Genomic DNA, 22,988 nt, shown 5'->3' on the forward strand with positions numbered 1-22,988 from the left:
GCCCGTCCGCACACTGCTGCTTCAACTCGAGAATTGCTGGATCAATTCGGTTGGGAAATCTTTGATCATCCGCCCTATAGTCTAGACCTTACTCCTAGCGATTTTCACCTTTTCACTAAGCTGAAAGACTTTCTGGGTGGTACGCGTTTTGGAAGTGATGAAGAGTTGAAGAAGACAGTGAACACCTGGCTTAATGAACTGGCGGCAGAGGAGTATAACACGGGAATTCTAAAGCTAGTGAACAGATACGACAAATGTTTAAATGTAGGTGGTGATTATGTAGAGAAGTAAAGGAAGCTTCAGTTATGTAACGGACATTGTTTTTTTTGAAATAAATATATATATTTTTAAATTATTACAACAAAACTCTCGTTATTTCCTGGATCCCCCTCGTACTTACGGTTCACACTATATGTTGAATATCATCGCTCTCGCCTTTGAACACACACACACAAGCACACATAGCTAGTAATAAGTAAATACCGTTTTCTTAGTTCAACAACATTGGAATGAATTTAAGTGTGCACGGGGTATACATTATGTCACATGTCCTACAGTAGGCACACTGCTCACAAACGCAAATAACGCGCACTACAGGGTCATTCTAAAACAGATTCCTTACTCCTAAACAAGTACAGAATGCTTCAGTTTAGCAATGTTTATGGTATTATGCACTATTAGTTGAAATAAAGGTTCCTAAAACAAGTACGAAAATACAGAAATCGGTAGAGGAATTCGGAAGACATTATGTCTGTGTAAGTGGTGACATAATTGTGTGTAATTTATGTAAGACTGACATAATCTGTTCTAAAAGACGGCAGCACTGTAATTAAAAAAAACATATAAGCCATTTGAAATTGATACAAAGAAGTGAGTCTGACGATCTACCTTCAAATAGTAATTCAGTACCAGCGGAAGATTTTAGCAAAGACCTCTATGAAGTGATAATGCAGGCCAACATTCAACAAAGTTGAGGACAAACACTTTGAATGTTTTGTTGGAAAGTCCACTAGTACAGAAGGGCAGTACCTGTGCTACAGTTGTACCGGTGTTTTAAGTTAAAATTTTGCAACACAGATTATCGCAAAATGGGTTTAACATTTAATTAAGAGAGTTACCTTTGATACAGTAACATATTAAGTTAAAATTTTACATCAAATATTATTGTAATAGTCCTAAACATGTTATTGAGAGTAGTGCCTCTGATACAGCAACATTTTAAGTCCAAATTTTACATCAAAGATTGTTGTAATTTAGGCATAAATATTTAGAAATATATATTTATGGTGATCACTTTCATGTGTTAAATTTAAACTAAGTTTATTAATCGCTTCGCTCAGCGAATGGTAAAAAAGAAATGAACTAGAAATAAGCACTAGCAAAACTAAGATTATGAAATTCAGACGAGGAGGAAACATAGCCAGAACAGACGTCTACACATGTGGCAACGACAACCTTGAGATGGTAAACTCTTACAGGTACTTAGGACTAACCATGCAAGTAACTGGGAAAACATTTACCAAGCATATAGAGGAAAGATGCACGGCAGCAATCAAGTCCATATATGAAATCAAGAACCTCGAGAAACTGTCCCTAAAAACAGCCCCAAGACTCTTCAATATCAAGATAGCACCGATAGCATGCTATGCAGTGACCAAAATATGGGCTCACCTCACCAAGGCTAACCTGAAAAGGCTGGAAGCTGTAAAGACTACGTACATAAAAAGAGCACTACGAATACCAAAAACCGCGCGCACAAGACTTGTGTACGTACTAGCAGACACCGACTTCTTCATCAGGGAATTGAGGGCAAACAACAACCTAGGCAGCACAACAGCGTACGAAGCCCACATCGAAGACAGGGAGCAAAAGGCATCTGCAATTGACCCAGACTTCTTCCGGACGCCCGCAATGAACGCAGAGGACTGGAAAGGGCCAAACTTCGAACTCAGGCATGTCTTCACGAGGACCGCGGCACATGGCTTTCATCATAGAGTTTGTGACCAAAGAGGATATCACCAGGCATCGTCCCAGTGTTCCTGCAGGCTGTGCGGTCGGCACTGCCCATAATATCACCTAATTGCATGCCCCGCAAGGACTCGCTCAATGAACTTTTACGCAAATGATGAGAACTTCCAGTGAACATTCATATTTTAAATTGTACACAGTGTGTTTAATATATATATATATATATATATATATATATATATATATATATATATCGCTTCATTATGAGTAGTGTCCGTGGAACAGTATCATTTTAATTTAAAAGTTCACAGCAAAGATTACGTTCATTTTCTTTTGTAATAAACAAGACAGCCTTACTCTTGAAATGATTCTTTTATGTGTGTACTGCGGTTGTTGTCCTTCATGTGGAAATAGTACAATGCCGCGCACTACTACTTTTCGTCAAGTCATTTGTCTCATTGCTAGGCTTACGCCCACGTGCATCAACGTCGGTTAGTGTAACCACTAGTTAAAATTGTCACCTAACCCCTGGTTAAGCATTTTTACGGTGGATCGACCTCGGTTACGACTTAAATAGGAGGTTAACCACAGTAATATCTAACCGGCCATATTCGAGCGGTTAAAGGAGATAACCAGTGATTAGTAGAGCAAGTAAAGCAAAATGGCGGCCAGAGCCACAAATGTTTATTTCGAAGACGATTATTATTGTACAGTACTTGAATTACTTGGATAGAGCGTGAGCGTGAAGTTTCTTTAGTGGCAAGAGAGAATTCTTACGAGGAATTAGGTGACAGAAAATTCCAGGAGGGATGTCGTTTATCAAAATCTACAAATGGCTCACTTGAAATAACACAAAAACAGTCATATTTCTTCTATTGATCGGCTGCTTATATTACGATTCTATATAACTTATTTTCTATATTTTAAGAGGGAATACTTGAATATCTCTTTCTCTATGTCACTGGCTGAACTAAGAGAGGTTATGGATGGATCTTAGGATAATGAACAGTAACCTGGTGTAAATGAGGTCCTGGATCGTACACACATTCGTACTAATCTTCTACATCCTTTTCCTTTGTGGATATTCCTTCTTTTTTATATAATATATTTAAATATAGTAAGTAAGTCTATGATACTTTAACCTCATATTGGAATATAATCATTTTTGCATTCAATTTTCTATTTTGTACGATTTTAACCTAACAGCACTGAAAAACAAAGAAATGCAACTCGCAAATATAACAGTGCCCAAAGGCAAACAAATGCAACGCGAAAATGTAGGCTACGTTCATTTCGATGTAGAACGGAGTGAGCGCAGTCGTTTTTAGACGTTGACTATTATCTTTGCAGCGGTATGGATGCTTTCCTTTTGTCATTTTGTAGAAACAGTGTACCATCATAGACTTTACTCTGGTTAAATGAGGTGTCAGTTAACCATGTTTAAGTAATCGGTGATTATGAATGGTGCACAGAAATTACATTTTAACCACCGTTACTGTTTAACCGTCGTTTCGTAATCTATGATTACTGCGTTTTTAACCGATTTTGATGCACTTCGCCATTAGTATTCCAGCTACCTAAAGACTGAAGTTAAAGGCACATTGTATATTTGACTTATTATAACGAAAGGGTAGAGAATGCGCAGTTATTTTATTTACGAACGTACCTATACCTGTGCTGTGACGTCACATATATTTCGAATTAAACAACTGCATTCTACGTACCAAGCGCTCTAACCACTGAGCTACGCCGAAGTTCATTCCACAGCACTGGATCAAAACCCCTTCCTCTAGTGTTTTTCCCTTTGTTGTCTTATTCCATGTTCGACATATATGTTGACATATATTAAGTGGTTAGAGCGCTTGGTACGTAGAAGCAAGTACCCGGGTTCTATCACCGACGCCGGAGCGAAATTTTCTCCTCTAATAATTATTGTTACCATAACAGATAAATTCTATAAGACCAAAAAATAATCTTTACGTAGATTCTTCGCCCAGCGGTGCATATACTGGTGCCACCAAAGTCACTCAATTGAGTGCGCTTCTTGTATAATGGCAGTTGACTTAATATATGTCAATATACTATATGTCGAACATGGAATAAGACCACAGAGGGAAAACCACCAGAGGAGGGAGATTTGATCCTGTGCTGCGAATTGAACTTCGGCGTAGCTCAGTGGTTAGAGCGCTTGATGCGTAGAACCGAGGACCTATGTTCGATCCCCGGCGCCGGAGCGAATTTTTCTCTTCTAATAACTATTGATAACTTCATTTCAGCTCACAGGTAGCTGAAACACGAAGCCTACTCATTGCACAAACTCCGTACTCACTTAACTTCAAAGAATAGTGGCTAAGATTCCGGCCGGTCGCTGGTAGTAAGAGTTGGGTATGAAATTATTTGTTCTACTTATCACTGTATAATTGACTTACAGTCCTGTAGCAGCACTATACATAGTAGACATAGGAAACTTGAAATTGTCGACGAGGAAGCAGATACTGTCTGTAAATATTTTCGAGTTTGTCAACACAGTATACATATACGATAATCGGCCTCTACTGAACTGAAACAAAAATATAGATATTAATCACACAATGCCATACATCTTGACTATAACCACAGTATTAAAATTCACAAACATTTGCACTATTATGTACTGCATTATATAGAATCATACATAGACCTATTACACTATGTTCCTAAGTCCCCGTTAGAGCTAAGTTATTTTTTAACATTAATTTATTTATAATTGGTGCAATCGATATTACGTTATGATATTGTCGCTTGGGGCAGTGTTCCTAAATCCACAAGAAAGCTACAAGAATTACTTCAGAAGAGAATAATGAAAATAGCCTATGTCTACAAATCTGTTCATTACGTTAAGTTACTAAATTTTTCTACTCGAAATTTAATATTTTAAGTTGAAAAAGATATACAGAAATACATTATTACCTTTTTTAATGAAAAGATAAAATTTCAATAAATACTGGCATAATTATAATACTAGAAGAATCATACGTATCCCATTTTACGGAGTCGATAAGTTTAACGGCTGCTGGTATCAAACTTGGCTTAAAGCTATATAATAATTTCATTTCTCATATCCTGATCTTTTAAATAAAAATACGGTGAAATTTAAACTTAAAATTAAAGAAATTATCAAGAAAAATTAACAAAGCTGTAAATTATTAATTTCTATATTTTAATTGCATTTACTTAAGAATGTTAGTTATAGACGGTTTCATTTGCATTTACTTACTTTATCGTATTTGTTTAGTATTCATTCTCGAACACCCTTAACCTCTGTTCCTCTCCCAAAGTGAGAGTCCAAGTTTCACAACCGTGCAGAACAACTGGTAATATAACTGTTTTATAAGTTCTAACTTTCAGCTTTTTTGAGAGGATCATAATATTGTTTCTAATCCAAATTATTTTGTTTTAATTACCGGTACCGTTTTATTGTTTACCCGTGGCTTGTGCAGCAAATGCTGCAAACGAAGTTCATTAGGTAAAGGTACAAATACATTTTTTTCAGATTTATTTTCTAGAAAGTTTAGCAGACATTTTGAAAGTTATTTGCTTCCATAGTAATAAAGATGTAACATTCAAAGCAACGTAATAACTCAATGAAATGTAACCTGTCAAAAATATCTCTTTCAAAAAGCTTCCCTCGTAATGGTTCTTTATGCCAAATATTTTTTCTCTAACATATCCATCTTCAGTTCTTTGAGTTTCAATGTGAAAATGCAAGTAACAATATCAGGAAAATCAGGGTTTTTTTTCATATGTGAGTAAAGCAGTAGCTATTTCAGTTCATTGCGGATTGCAGGTGAGAGTTAAGAAAATTTCAGGTTTGCCATGCTTTTGAACAGTAGACAATAGCATATTGGTATACATGCTGCATGTTTCGTAGACTGCCTTGAAATTTAGAGGATATTTTATCACTATTTTTCATGCTAAAAGATCTTGCTGAAGCGAACGGGAGACTACAAAATCTTATAGGCCTCTTATTTTATCAATGAGTACCTAATACCTTCTGGTTTTTCCTTAGGAATTGTAATCTTGCGCCTCCTTCCGGCAATACTGATTTACCAAATATTGCTGGATTAACTTGTGTGACTAATGATTGTGTGATAAATGGCTACGAACGGTAATCAGCTTATTTTGCTGGCGTAAGACACTGTGTTGCAATTGTGAGTTATAAGACAAGAGGAGGAGATATATCATCAGATCACAGTGAGAGCTTAATTTGGTCTCCAATATCTGCCATGCACAACATAATGGTATTTTGGTGGTTCACCATCTTCGGAAACAAAAACATCCTAATTTTTTTTCGGCAGTAAATTTATTGTATTGTTGTTGATCTATTCCAAAATGATCAGCGATACTTAGATCTATGGACCGTACGTTTTCTTCTTTTACCAATATCTGTCCTCCATTTTATAGGAAGTAGCATAATGGTTGCTAGCAACAATATTTGACAACGTTTGGAGTGTATTAGGTACCTGTGAAAGCTGAACATCGTTTTGGCCACGTAAAACATTAGCATATTATGTTAAATCAATGACGGGGACGTAAATTATTTATGTACAGTATGTTCAGCTGTACAGGCTGTTGTTAGGAATCTATTTCTGAGATACGAAAGATGAGGGGAATGCTTTAGCAGTGTTGTATAATGTTATATACGTCCTAAAACATAGATGGGCAATCGCTGTGTCGTGACTCAATTTGAGTCGCAGTCTCGAACGAGGTACTCTGCCGTGTGGATCGAAACAAGCAGAGCTCTACTTCAAAACAGTCAACAAGCCGCGGCGGATTAACATTTACAATATATCTTTCAAAACCTTCAACCTCTTCAAACAAGCTCAAATTTGCTGAATTACAATATTGAATATGGATAATGTCATGAACATTGTTGTAAAGACAATCAATAAAATAAAATCTAAAGCACTTAAGCACCGTCAGTTTCAAATATTTCTGAAAGGTATGGATCAACACTATGAAGATTTAATTGACAACACTGAAGTGAGGTGGCTCAGCCGCTGTCGGATACTACACAGATTCTTCGAACTTCGTGAGGTAATTGCTGAATTCATACGAACACAGGAATTACCTGTTCCTGAGTTAGAAGATGCAGATTGGTTAAATGACCGATATTTTTGAACATTTTAATCAGTTAAATACACATTTTAGTGAAAACAAATATATATATATATATATATATATATATATATATATATATATATATATATATATATATATATATATAGTGGATGCGTATGGAGACGTGAAAGCATTAATTTCGAAACTAGATCTATGGAAATCTCAAATTTTAGAAAACGACCTGCATCACTTTCCTAGTCTCAACTCTTTAGGAAATACTGGGTGTTCATTTCAAAGTGTGTCATGACGTCGCTGTTGGTGAGTCAGCGATTTGAAGCGAGTTTCAGTTTTTATGTCAGAGAAGTTGCCTATTAATCAAGGCGTTCAATCTGAACTTGAGAACGTGTACAGTGTAACTTAAACGTCGTAGCAACAGATGGTGGTCTGTACGGTCTGTGTGTAGAGCAGTGGCGTAGCGTCAATGTAAGCTAAAAAGCTTAGCTTCCCCAGTTAATAATAATTTCATAATAAACCTGTAGTTTATGAAGAAAATTATTTATTAATTTTAATAGAATTTATATTTACGCGTTAAATATTGTGATGCGGCAGCTCAGGATGATTTGTGATGCAGCAGTAAACAAGAAGCCTGCACACACCAGCTTCCAAGCAGACCGGTTTCTTCTGTGTAATCCACCCCGCAGATTTTCCATCCCTTCCTAAGCTACCCTAGTCGCAAGGCTCGCAAAGAAGCTAGCTTTAACATTTAAAATAAGTAGTTTCCGCGTTATCCCTTTTCGTCAGTTGTGTTCAGTTGAAGTGTTAGTGTGCATTGTGGCTAATATATTAAATAATGAGCGAAATAACAGTTCCTGACACTAATTTACTTGAATTTTTTTAGGACAATTGTATTATCAAAACTGACTTACGAACAAAAGTGTGATTTAAAAAACAAATGACCGACTCCCTTGCTGTGAATGAAGGACACAACCAAAAGACAGACGCATACTTACGTAATGATACTAATATTGTGATTTCTCTAAGTATGACAGGGAGTGAGCTAATGTTATACGTATACGTGTCTATTTGTTAAGAGATATGTGTAAACCGTGAAATCATATTTTACTACGTATCATTTGAGGTCATGCCTTATTGGTGTTACTTGCGATGTTCCAACCAATCTTCGACTGCTGACTTGAAGTCGACTACTATTTATTTTAAGACTGTATTTTTGTAATACGTTTTCTCATATTGCATGAAAAACAACTTGAGTTAGCTTCCCCTACTCAAAATTTCATGCTACGCCACTGGTGCAGAGTCCGTGGATATACCAGAGTAGCGCAATCACCGAGTCGGCCGCCATTGTTAATTCTTTTCAACACGCTAGGGGTAGGAATATTTAAAGTAAAACTCAGATATTTTTAATTTGAAGGGCAAAAACGTCTAAAGGATCTTCTTACATTATAGAACATTATTGTCAGTCAACATACTAATGTAAAAAAACTTCATTTAATAATTATTACAGTATAAATATACATTTAAATGTTCAATACACTCCTTCATAAACGTCACAATTGTAGGTATTACAGCAACAAGAACTTAATAAATTACAAGTAACAAATTAAAACAGCAATGTTTCAAATAAAATAACAATAAATCTAAACATTTCCAACTGCATTCCTCGTGCAAACTCTCCGGCTTCCGCATATAAGGGGACACTATACTGAAATTTCGCGAAGTTCATTAGTTTTAAGCGTTCACAACAGTAAAATCCATAACTACCATACTTAAGAAGCTAGATTCATCAAACTTTTATCACTGATATATCTGCTTAATAGTGACAAGTGTACAAAATTGCATCCGCCTATGATACGTGGTTTACATTTTATTAATCGATTTATTAAAATTTTGAACCGCTTTATATAAAAATGCGCTTGCACTACAATTATTGACATTATTCATAAGTGATTTTCACGTATATCGATCCTTACATACATGGAATCAAAGCTTACTATAGGGTTTGCTGTAAAATTAATCAGTAAATTACTAGAATTTTTTAATAAAAAAAAATTAATAGCCATAAAATTTCCTAGTAATTTACCCATTCGCTGTACAGAAAATTCCAATAGTAATGTTTGTTCCAATGTATATAAAGAATCATATAAGTGAATAACAATAAAAAATAATGTAAATTGTGACACAAGGGACTTTTTGTATAAAGCAATACAATATTATTCTATTAACTTATTAATAAAATGCAAACTACTTATTATAGAGAGACGAAATTTTGTACATGTGTTATTACCAACTAGATATACTAGTGATAAACATTTTGTGAATTTAGCTTTAAAAATATGGAAGTTAGTATTTTCAGTATAATGTCCTCAAGAATACACTGACGTGAGGTTTTGTCATTTTTGGTCAAAAAATTGTTTCTTTGTTTTTACCTTTAAAAATTCATTTTTGGTCTAAAGATGCCCTCTGCCAATTTTCATGACCTTACGACCGGTCTGTCAGCTATTTAGGGTCACATTTTTAAAAGGCTGCGGGCTCTGACTGTTAATTTAAATTCTCCGTCCACGACCTCCACTCCGAATTCTGCGACCATTTTGGAAATTACGCTCTATTTCATACTTATTTATTATATATTAGATTTCCGATTGAGCCAGCGTAGCTTCTTGACTTCTCGAAATATTCCTTAATAGAATCCAACAGGTGTTAGGCCTACTTCAAAGGCTGCTTTCCTTTAAAAAAACATTCATTTACAAAAGAGAGGCCACTGGTGTGGCTCAGTCGGTTAAGGCACTTGCCTTCCGGTCTGAAGTTGCGTTCGGGCGCGGGTTCGATCCCCGCTTGGGCTGATTACCTGGTTGGGTTTTTTCCGAGGTTTTCCCCAGCCGTAATGTGAATGCAAGGTAATCTATGTTGAATCCTCGACCTCATCTCGCCAAATATCATCTCGCTGTCACCAATTTCATCGACGCTAAATAACCTAGTAGTTGACACAGCGTCGTTAAATAACCAACTAAATTTAAAAATTTACAAATGAGAGCACAACTCTTGTCTAAAGGAAAATTCCACTTGTTGCTAGTATCCATAACAACGTGCTTCCCATGCTTGGTTTTTGTTTGTGATACAAGAGATATTTGCAAGTTTCTAACAGTTTTATTGTTAGTGTTGTAATAATGTCTACAGTCTATAGCGATTTGTAAATAATATTTATCTATTATAGTGTTTTCATAAGTTTACATAGATTTTTTAGTCACCTTTATTTACTAGTGTAGGTTAGGTGTGCACAGCGTGGTAATGTATATAAGGGTAAGTTCTGTATATAATATGCTAGATCTATATGTTTCAAAATTCCTAGAAAATAAAAAAGACAGAGACCTGGTTCATTATTATCATCCAAAACTTTGAAGTGAATTTTCTCCACTTTAATTTACTGTAAATTTTGCATTGCGAAAAATTCTACTTTTTCTACAGATTTTGTACTACATGCATGATTTTTTGTAGAGGTTTTTTTTTAATTTATTTATTTTATGTCGTTTTAACTTAGGAAGTCATATCGCAAAAACACATAAACAATTCTTACAGTTTACATAGAGTTTACGGTATTACAATAATCATTAGAGGTTTTTGAATATGTTCTTAACAAAACTTACTATCAGGATTATACCTAACACTCATATTTTTTGTTGTTGCTGTTGTTTAGTCAAATATCCGAAGACATGTTTGAATCTCATAAGTACCACCAATAAGGCATCACTCATGAGACAACTAGGCCAGGAGATAATGGGGTAGGGTGGCCAGTTCCTTTCTCCTTCCAATGCATACTTCGCCAATTAGCTACATATTCCACTAATCAGACTTCAGATGCATACAAATTGTTCTTCCTCTGACACATATCGTCAAGTAAGATGTACTGCCTGATAATATATATGCATATCAGCCAGAATATCAATAAAAGGTGTTTATAATACTATTTTTTTTACGCTCGAGTTCAATTTTTTTCTGTTTTTTTACTTTTAGTGCATTAAATATTTTTAATAATTTTTTCTAGTAAATTAAAGGAAAATTGTATAGTAAGTTTTGTTCCTGAAGGTCTGACAAGTATGTAGACAAAAATTCTGGCCATAATAGTAGCAATTTTTGAAAACCTAAATTTACACAATTTAAAATTACAAATTGAAAAGTACAAAATTTCAGAGATCAACCTAGATATGGTCTAGATATTAATGTAATAACTATGTAAGCAATTGTCTTCAATTAGAATTAGAGTCTGGCTGGGCGGCAGAGAAGGCCTACTGGCCTTAGCTCTGCCATATTAAATTAATAAATTATTATTATTATTATTATTATTATTTTATTATTATTCTTAGAATAGTTTAGAAAATTGAAAATTCACATCAGTCTAACCTTAATAGCGTTTCTAGTTTCTACGGTCTCTGCATTTTCCAATCGAGCCAAACAATACAGTCTTGTCTCAAGAATAAATTCAGAACTTCACAAATATATTATGTCATTCTTGCAAATAGCAGTCCACACCTGTGGAGTAACGGTCAGCGCGTCTGGCCGCGAAACCAGGTGGCCCGGGTTCTAATCCCGGTCGGGGCAAGTTACCTGGTTGAGGTTTTTTCCGGGATTTTTCCTCAACACAATACGAGCAAATGCTGGGTAACTTTCGGTGCTGGACCCCGGACTCATTTCACCGGCATTATCACCTTCATTTCATTCTGACGCTAAATAATCTAGATGTTGATACAGCGTCGTAAAATAACCAAAAAAAATAGCAAATAGGATTAATTCAGAAATGCTTGATTTGAAAGGGAGAAGATGGTAAAAATTTGACACTGATCCTAATTTGTACGTGATTTTCATTTGTTTTATGTAGAAATATCATTGCTGAAACAACTTAAATTCTAGATTAGTTTTATAAAAATATTTTGGGGCCCAAATTTTGAAAAAAAAAAAAAATCAAAATACAGTCATTCATTAATCTCACTATGTATGCTCGCTTAGGTAGCGGATCGTTACTTTTTATATTTATAGTCACTTCTTTCCTTTTCCCTTATTTCTTTCACCTTGTCAGAGAGAAAACAAATGTGCGCTCTTTTCAGTTAACTGTGAACAGTTCTGAACACAGCAGCATTACATTTTTTCGCACTTAAATTACATTCTTTCTCTATACAACTGTATACTGCATAGCGCGCTGGACTAACAATGGCGGATTTGTCGGCATTTGCCGGCTCAAACGATTGCGGTACTCTGAATATCCACGGACTCTGTCTGTGTGCTACCATAACCTCTTTCGAACTGTGTTTTGCGCGGGTAAGTCGTAGCCAGGGTACTTGTTATCATCGGCTGCGTACGGCAACATTCCACAACACAAATCAAATGCTCCGTGTCCATGTTGACCGTCGAAGTTAGTGTCAACAAATACTGCACGTAAGTAATCGTCTTAACTCTCTTCCCATATACCGACAGTAAGAAAAAAAAACTCGCCTCAGTACGTGTTTCCAAACAGTTCACATTCCTGCCACTACCGGCGTTACCGTACGTATCGGTAAGTACTCTTCAGAATGAACGCCGTACTTGCCAGGCAACTTCTCTGGCACATAGGTAATATGCCTCTGCGGAAATGTAGGAAGATTGAATTCTCTAGGCTCATCGGCTAGCCACATGACGGCATACAGAGAGCCATGACACACTTTGAACTGAACACGCAGAATATTTGTGCAGTAATGATTGTAATAAATGTTATGGGGAAAAAAGTTCAAATTTATTGAGTAGTGTTATTAAAATGAGATTTTGTACATTATTGACGTATTGTTCTAAAATATGTGAAGATCTTTTTGAAGTTCTTGCCCTTCAAATTAAAAATATGAGTTTTATTTTAAATATATCTATCCCAAGCGTGTTGAAAAGGAATTATAATAGCAGCCGACTTGGTGATTGCGCTACTCTACAACATCCACAGCATAACAGCACATGAGGAGAGCATCAAAATAAAAAAGTATAATATATCAATGTGTAAATAGTCTGCAGGTACAGAGAGATCAAAATTGACTACAATTAAAATAAAAATTATTACTGGTGAACATTTACGAAACTTAGAAATACAGAAGACCAGCGTATGTGAAAACATCTTGGTAATTTAGGTAAGTCCACAAGTTTCTCCAGTTGCAAAATGGAACTTGCGGGATATTCAAACGTTATATAGACCAGTAGTCGTGAGAAGTCGTTGAAATTGGCAGAGTGTAAGCGGTGCAAGGAAATATGCTCCGTCGTGCAGAAGGGAGGGTACCCGCCAGCAGCCACGGCTGCACGCTGGTACTGTAAGAGACTTGCGGGTAAGAGACTCTAGCCCGAGGGTGCAGTGTTCTGACGACTGCTGATATAGATCAACAACGTATATTTTTTCCAAAATGTTAAAATTGTTCATTTTTTAATATTTAAGGTTGAATATATTGTATGATCTTGAACAGCATTCAAAATCATTACAAATCTCGAAAATCATTCAAAGTTATTGCATCTTTGGTCTTACATAAAACCAAATATCATTTCTTACAACTTAAGCTAAAATAAAATTAATTTGTTTAACTTCAGTTGTTGAATAGCTATAAAAATTTTTCTTATATCTTAAGCCAAATGTCACTGTTTTGTTCTAAATTTTAATGATTGATAACTCCAAAAATATTTACATTACACTTTAGATATTTTGCATTTTTACTTTCCTTTACATGGACAATATCTGACAAAAATTTCATTCAAACCTGAGGATCAGGTTGAAAACGTTTCAGAATTGTGTTAATTTGACATGTGCTGACCCATCTGCATTTTAGCCCTTATTATTCTGAAGTTACATGTAGCCTAATAGTTACTCATTGTAACAAGATTTATCATTCGCTTTGTTGATTATATAGCGGTATAAACGGCCATGAATACGTGAACATGAGTAAAACAGGCTGCCATTCCATGGATACTTACTTCTTAATTCTTCTGAGTTTAGATGGCCATCACATTGTGATCTTATAATCTCTCGAACTTGAAATATTTTTAATGTAAATTTGTGTTATAGTTGTTCTTTATGGTTGTGAAACTTGAACTCTCACTTTGAGAGAGGAACATAGATTAATGGTGTATGAGAATAAGGTGATTACGAAAATATTTTGGGCTAAGAGGGATGAAGTTACAGGAGAATGGAGAAAGGTACACAACACAGAACTGCACGCATTGTACTCTTCACCTGACATAATTAGGAACATTAAATCCAGACGTTTGAGATGGGCAGGGCATGTAGCACTTATGGGGGAATCCAGAAATGCATACAGTGTTAGTTGGGAGGCCGTAGGGAAAAAGACCTTTAGGGAGGCCGAGACGTAGATGGGAGGATAATATTAAAATGGATTTGAGGGAGGTGGGATATGATGATAGAGAATGGATTAATCTTGCTCAGGATAGGGACCAATGGCGGGCTTATGTGAGGGCGGCAATGAACCTCCGGGTTCCTTAAAAGCCAGTAAGTAATTAAGTAAGTAAGTAGAAAAAGCATTGTATGACACACTTTCGTAAAGTTATCTTTTTGGACGAGTGTAAAGTTTGTGTAATGAGGTGACACTTTACACTCGTGTCTAAAAGATAACTTTTACGAACTTGTCTCATAAGTAACTATTGAGGTTACTTCTGATTATGACATCATTTTATTTTCGTCATGTAACAAGCGAACTCATTATAAACCTCACTGCTTACATTAAGAAGGCATACTGCCTTCGAAATTACTATTTTGCTATGATTCCGAAAGCTGTGGTCACGTAATTGGTAATTAAATTCATTGACTTCATTTTCAATGCATATTAGTCTCGTGAAATGCAAACGAATTATATTTGTATAATATGTTTCCGTATTTACGTTAAATTACAATTAGTGAATTGTGGATTAGTAACATGTTGGTGAAATCATCCCTAAGAGGATGTTCCCATTAATTTGCACGCTACTGTAAATAATAGACTGAGCTGGTTAGATGTGGGGAATATGGCGGTTGATCAATCAAGTCAAAGTCAACTTCATAAATTGTCTGCAATTCAGTGAGGGACTTGTGAACGGGTTATTATTTTTTTAATTTTATCACGAAGTTCCTCCACAATTTTTCTGAAAGCTCGGTTAATAATGAAGAATAATACGCTCACATCGCAGTTCTATCATGTTCTACGTTAGTATTACACTATTATGCCGTCTTTGTCTCGAAAAAACTGATGCGAGGACATTTCCTGCCGACATTTTTAACACGAATTTCTTTGGGCGAAGAACACAAGAGAATATTTCTAATATGGGACATATAGTCTATTTACAGGAAAAAGCTACCTGAGCTGAAGATATTTTTAAAACTGTTTGTTTCAAGTTCATTAAATTATATAAATGAATTACAACGGCATTTTACGTACATCTGCGAGAGAGAAGTCTGTGATGGGAGGAGCTCCAATGTCACATTTTACATCTTTCGTTTCCAAATCTTGATAGAAACTTGACAAGAACAAAATCAGGAGTGATACTCTCGCACCTGCAAAGAAAATTTGACACAGTGTAAGTATTCATGCAGTATATAACCTCGAACGACTTAGCCAAGGCTAATTTTTCAGTATATCAGGAATGCTGAAAACAAAACTTTCCATAAAATGGGAAAGTAAAAACATTGATTTTCTTGAAAACAATATTCTTTCATTGACTATTTCGCGCAACCACCAATTCGCCAATGGCGTGTAAGAAACCATTGAATTTCAGCCAATCAGAGCCATTGTCGATTGCTAATTGACATTTGTATATTGTGACTAGTGATTCGTACTTGTTTCCACACATCAAAGAAGAACACTGCAACCTAATTACAGTTAATCCCTTGTGTTTATGAACCCACTCCCGTACTAAGTTATCGATCTCACTCGTGGTGTTTGTGAACTCACTCCCGCAGAAAGTTATCTACCTGCTTCAATCTGTCTCGTGATATTTATGAACTCCCTCCCGCGGAAAGTTATCTACCTGCTTCGAACCTGTCTCGTAATATTTATGAAATCGCTCCCGCAGAAAGTTATCTACCTGTCTCTTGATATTTATGAACTTACTCCCGCAGAAAGTTATCTACCTGCTTCGAATCTGACTCGTGATATTTATGAACTCACTCCCGCAGAATGTTATCTACCTGTTTCGATTTGTCTCGTGATTATGAACTCACTGCCGCAGAAAGTTATCTACTTACTTCAATCTGTTTCGTGATGTTTATGAACTCACTCCCGTAGAAAGTTATCTACCTACTTCGATCTTTCTCGTGATTATGAACTCACTGCCGCAGAATGTTATCTACCTACTTCAATCTGTCTCGTGATGTTTATGAACTCACTCCCGCAGAAAGTTATCTACCTGCTTCGATCTGTCTCGTGATGTTTATGAACTCACTCCCGCAGAAAGTTATCTACCTGCTTCGAACCTGTCTCGTGATATTTATGAACTCACTCCCGCAGAAAGTTATTCGTTTCGGTCTGACTCGTGATGTTTATGAACTCACTCCCGCAGAAAGTTGTCTACCTGCGTCGATCTGTCTCGTGATGTTTATGAACTCACTCTCACAGAAATTTATCTAGGTACCTACTTCGAATCTGTTTCGTGATGTTTATGAACTGACTCCCGGAGAAAGTTATCTACCTACTTCGATTTGTCTCGTGATTATGAACTCACTGCCGCAGAATGTTGTCTACCTACTTCAATCTATCTCGTGATGTTTATGAACTCACTCCCGCAGAAAGTTATCTACCTGCTTTGATCTGTCTCGTGATATTTATGAACTCACTCCCGCAGAAGGGTATCTACCTGCTTCGAACCTGTCTCGTGATATTTATGAACTCACTCCCGCAGAAAGTTATTCGTTTCGGTCTGACTCGTGATGTTTATGAACTCACTCCCGCAGAAAGTTGTCTACCTGCGTCGATCTGTCTCGTGATGTTTATGAACTCACTCTCACAGAAATTTATCTAGGTACCTACTTCGAATCTGTTTCGTGATGTTTATGAACTGACTCCCGGAGAAAGTTATCTACCTACTTCGATTTGTCTCGTGATTATGAACTCACTGCCGCAGAAAGTTATCTACCTGCTTCGATCTGTCTCGTGATGTTTATGAACTCACTCCCGCAGAAGGGTATCTACCTGCTTCGATCTGTCTCGTGATGTTTATGAACTCACTCCCGCAGAAGGGTATCTACCTGCTTCGAACCTGTCTCGTGATATTTATGAACTCACTCCCGCAGAAAGTTATTCGTTTCGGTTTGACTCGTGATGTTTAGGAACTCACTCTCACAGAAATTTATCTAGGTACCTACTTCGAATCTGTTTCGTGATGTTTATGAACTAACTCCCGCAGAAAGTTATCTACCTACTTCGATCTGTCTCGTGATTATGAACTCACTGCCGCAGAGAGTTATCTACAGACTCCAATTGACACTGAAATGGATCTGGTTGCAAGGACTCTTGCAGCCGCTGAAGAGGTGCGCCAATCGCCTTAGATGCTAGAGCGTATGCGGTATTCCACGATGCGTCGCTGTAGAGTTTGTAGAAATCATGGCGGTCGATATTTTGAATACCTGCTTTGTACGAAGTGAAGAGTATAATAGTGCACTGTACAGTGAAGTGTTTAACAAGCAAGTATGCGTTTTGTTCTAAAGTTTGTTTCATTACTCATGTAATTATTGTATTGTTTGTATTACAGTTTATGATATTACAGTCCCTACTTCAGAAATTAGTTGATTACTTTTAAATTTTTCCTTGTAATCTATCAGAATCTTTCTTATCACCGTTCAAACGACATGCTACAAGTAAACACATCAACAACACGTTACTCAGTAATAAGTCATCGGAGACCATAGGTTCCTTATGACAAAACACTCAGCCAACATCCTTGAACAACCTGTGAAAATTTCTGTAGAGTTCTGGTTCACTCTATATATTGTAACGTGATAATGTCCAACAGTCTCTGTTATGCTGTTGTAGAGAGTTTCAGAGATGAGCTGCAGAAACGGTGAAATATAGACTATAAGGACGTTCTACGTTTAGGAATGTAGAGTGTCATAATGTGTTATGAACGAGAATATATTTCATAATATGAGAACAAATTCTGAAAATAAGAAGCTAACACCTAGGAAGAGATTTCTGAACTATATTGAATAGAAGGACGCAGGGCAGCATATTAAGTGAAGTTGAGATACGGTCAGATCAACGGATGTTCCAAATAAATCGAATACGTGCAATATGAATACTCTGTAGCCTTTCTGTCAGTTTCATGTTTAGATCAGTAGAAAGAATATCATAATAAACAAAATGAGGCATCTAGAGCGACCATACTGAATTCTTCTCAAGAGCCAATCCAAGGAAATTACGGATATTTTTCAATGTGTTAATTTTCATATAAATTGTTTTACATATGTGTGATCTGTGTATTCCAACTTACGTTTTTATTCATATAAATTTCTAGATCTTCTTTACATTCGGGTGAAGTTTAGCGCTTTCTTTCGACTTCTTCTTGCTGTGTGTCGTGTTGGAGAGAATGTGTAGGTAGTGGTGGAGGTGTGTTTATGATTAATAGTGTTGTGTTGGAAAGGGTGTGTGTTTTAAAATTAATTTGAGTGTTGAGGTTGTGTTATGTTTGTGTTTTAGAATTTGTATACATATGTTTCGTATTTTTCTAATCTGTTTAATTATTTATTATTTTTTTTTTTTACTTTTCGGTTCAGTGTGTAAATAGAAATCTGAAGAAAATTAATTCTATATAGGCCTAAAATTTATTTTCGCTCTAATACAGGATGATTCAGACCACCCGTAACAGTAATTTATTTCGGAAACTAGTGCATTAAAATTTTCGAGAGAAAAATATTTATTACAAAAGCACATGTGAACTTTCTCTTGAGCTTGATTTCATCAATCAATCTTAACAGGAAGTAGGGTCAGTGGCGTATCGCTTTAAAATTTCAAATGGGGGTAGTGATCAAATATGGTACCATTTGATAGAACTCTTCAAAACAAACAACTTTCAGAGGAAACGTTTTTATTAATTCCTACTATTTTAATGAGAAAACGTACAAAAAAGCAATTAGATGATTTGGACCACCGTTAAGTCGTTTATTTTGGAAACTAGTACATTAAAATTTTCGAGACAAAAATATTTTTAACAAAAGCACATGTGAACTTTCAATTGAGCTTGATTTCATCGATAAATCTTAACAGGAAGTAGTGTCAGTGGCGTATCACTTTAAAATTTCAAATGAGAGTCGGGATCAAGTAGGGTACCATTTGATAGAGCTCTTCAAAGCAAACAACTTTCATAGGAAACGTTTTTATCAATTCCTACTACTTCAATGAGAAAAGTACGAAAAGGGTAGTTTACTTGTATACACTCCTCGACACTGCTGCCAGCCACCAGATCTACACTCAGCCAAGTAATAGTGCGTATGTACTATGTCAACATTAAATGTACTTACCTAGTTTACATTTTCTTCTCGTTACATTTCTCAGTATTAATGACATTATCTTTTCGTACGTTTTCTCATTGAAAGATTAGGAATTAATAAAAACGTTTCCTATGAAATTTGTTTGTTTTGAAGAGCTCTATCAAATGATACCGTATTTTACCACTATTCCCATTTGAAATTTTAAAGTGATACGCCACTGACCCTACTTCCTGTTAAGATTGATTGATGAAATCAAGCTCAAGTGAAAGTTCACATGTGCTTTTGTGATAAATAATTTTGTCTCGAAAATTTTAATGCACTAGTTTCCGAAATAAATTACTGTTACGGGTGATCTGAATCACTCTGTATATATAAGCTGATAGGAGTATAGTGCAAATATTTGAATATGTGTTTTCGCACGATAGTGTTTTTCGTCGTTACAGCAAACGGTCGCCGCTATTGGAAGTCGTGGAGAGAGTAAGAATATGGAGTTGGCGCTATAGGTGAATGAAGACGAGGGGAAGCGTGCCAGGTGACGGAAGGGAGGAAGAGATGTGCGAGTACAGATTACACACCACTCTGCTACGCGAATGAATACAGAGAAATTGTTTTTAAGAGGAAACCAGGATTTAAAAATGCACAAACTATTGAATAAGACAGGGTGAAAGAAACCAAAGCATTTCGTCGTTGATTTTATGAATCCTTCTAAGCAGTGGCGGACTCGTGATATTTTTTGTATGTGGGATATGAGATTGATGACTGATGACCAAAACAGAAACTAATGTTAATAATAATATAATATTACTACTACTACTACTACTACTACTACTACTACTACTACTACTAATAATAATAATAATAATAATAATAATAATAATAGAGCATGCAAAACCATTACAAATATGCCTAGATGTTAGTCTTTGACTCACCATTTTGGAACTGGCAATTTATTAGTAGTGAAGTTCGATTCTCCTCCCCTTTTTACAATAGTTGTGAAGATGGCTCCTAAGCCATTGTACTGCCCGATATTTACCGATGTTTCGTCGTATGTTTGCGCAATTAATTCCTTGCTACAGTTAAATTCTTCTAAATGATCAAATACAACTTCAGGTATTCTTTTGTCTATCCTGTTATCTGAAAGTCCTGTTAATTCTTGTATTTATTATAGCTTGTTTTATTTATTTTTATGTAATTTTGTTTTTATTCATTTTGTTTTTCATATTATATTATTTTAAATTATTTATTATTTCGTTTATTCTATTCTTTTAAAATGACCAACGAACTGCATTTAAGGAGGCCGCAAGGGTACTTGAAAATTCTTATTGTAGTCTCTGACAGGGTCTCCACCACACAGAAAGAAGGGTCGTAGTCAACGAGTTAGATACTATAGAGAGGCTGAAGACCTCTGATAAGCTCTCTCTGCGGAGGCCAACAGTACTATGGATCGTTCCCTAAAAAACATGGCGGTCTATAGTACAACGGGAGACTTTGAATAATAAGGTGTCCCGTAGTTTCCAATGAATATTTTATTTCATATTCTTGTATGATACAGTTTCAATAATAATATTTCACAACATATCTAATAATAATAATAATAATAATAATAATAATAATATTATTATTATTATTATTATTATTATTATTATTATTATTATTATTATTATTATATGTATTTGTATTAATTGTAGACTTGGGTCAGTGGAAGAGCAGGCCTTAACTCTGCCAGGTAAAATAAAATAAATTATTATATTTTTCAGATACATCAATATTTAATTTAAACATTTCGCTATAGGTTTTGTAAAAGCTTATTTATAAATGAAAAAGTAATAATTAAGACTTTAAAATTTCCAAAAATGTCTCATTCCCTCGGATTTAAATGAAATGTACCGTAAATCATAATATTCGTTGCTGGATAATTAAACCCTCTCAATACAGGTAACATGCCCCAGAGAATTATAAGATAAGACGGACTGAGCATAAGCGAAATATCTGTATTAATAAGTTTGTACCATCAATAGTTTTGTATTTATTGTGTTTATAGGGCCTACTCCAATTTTCTTTTTATTAATGCGTAGGGCTCTTTTTGTTAACAAAGAGAAAAGTTAGCACTTGCATCACACACAATTTGTAATTATTGTTCAAAATAATGTAAGAACAGTTTTATTCTGCAAAAGCCTCTGCCTAGTTGCGAGACACGTGTGAGATCAATGTTTGTTTCAAATTATATTAGACTACACGATGTCTCCATCACGCGAAAAGAAGTGTACCTAGCTGTGGCTCCTGTTGTTTCTGATAACAATGTTAATCGTAAGTATCTTATCGTTTCAATAAATGTGGTGAGTTATGATCATGAGTAACTTTCTATTAGTGTCATTCTTTAATTATTATGTTGCGTGCTAAGAGGTTATTTGTAGTTTTAATAATTGCAGTTTTCAAAAGTTCTCTGTGTTAATTCCAATTTCAAATGAATTTTTTTCAATAACTTAATTACTGGATATATATTTTTTTAATTTTCGCCACTATCTTTCCTATATTTTACTCCTATTACTTACATACGTCGTCTCTCTTGAAATCACCTGGTGAGAACTGAATTACATAATTTCATATTAGGTTAGATTAACTGTAACGTAATTAAATTTGTGACGAAGTCAAAAAATTATTTATTTTTATTCTGCCGATTAAATTCATCCGTCTTTAGGTGCTTTGCTTTGGTAGCATCGAGTATAGCTTGTCATTTAATATCTGGGCTATATTTAGTGAAACTAATAAAACATAGGCCTACAGCTGTTATAAAACGTAAAGTTTTGTGTGTATTTTACTTTTTACTTATTAAAATAGTCTTAATATGTAACTCAATTCACAATAATACTAACTTCATCACAGCCATTTCCTACAACATCCGAGCCACGCCCCTTTGTTTTGACTAACCGAAACATGGCGGACCAATGTTCAATTGTCTTCAACTTTCTGTGGTCTTTGGCCTCTCTATAGTATCTAACTAGTTGGTCGTAGTATTAGGATACACGGTCATATCCTCAAACGCGGTTAAACTCAAGCCGTACCCCGCCCTCCGCACCCACCCTGTCCGCTTACTTCACTGCTAACAATGCCGTTTACTGTAAGATATTTGGATGGTTCCTCGGAAATTATTTCCGAGCTGTGCAGTGGCGACAACTAATGACAGAAAGTGGAAGCTTAAAGGAAATTAATACGTCGGGACGCATTGAAAATGAAAATCAGTAATAAAAATTAAACAATTTTTTGGGCCACCTGTGCTTATCTTCTTAAATAGTTTTTTTATATAACATTAACGTTTTCGATACTACTTATGTATCATCATCAGATGTTAAAGCATTGTGTTGATTATATGTAATGAAAACCTTGCCTCATGGTATTACTATTTGGTTGCATATTACTATCGTAATGTCTAAGCCTTGTT

General features: G+C 35.4%; 1 protein-coding gene across 1 annotated transcript in view; it reads right to left on the reverse strand.

Moving 5' to 3' along the window:
• LOC138711843 (uncharacterized) overlaps positions 1-22,988 on the reverse strand; it is a 75,656-nt gene that overhangs the window by 23,160 nt on the left and 29,508 nt on the right. The window contains exons 2-3 of the mRNA XM_069843105.1: positions 15,507-15,622; positions 4,398-4,528 (exon numbers count right to left, since the gene is read on the reverse strand). Coding sequence (XP_069699206.1) covers positions 4,398-4,528; positions 15,507-15,622 — 247 coding nt within the window. The remainder of the gene's footprint in view (positions 1-4,397; positions 4,529-15,506; positions 15,623-22,988) is intronic.

The sequence above is a fragment of the Periplaneta americana genome, chromosome 13, assembly GCF_040183065.1.
Source record: "Periplaneta americana isolate PAMFEO1 chromosome 13, P.americana_PAMFEO1_priV1, whole genome shotgun sequence".
Taxonomy (NCBI): domain Eukaryota; kingdom Metazoa; phylum Arthropoda; class Insecta; order Blattodea; family Blattidae; genus Periplaneta; species Periplaneta americana.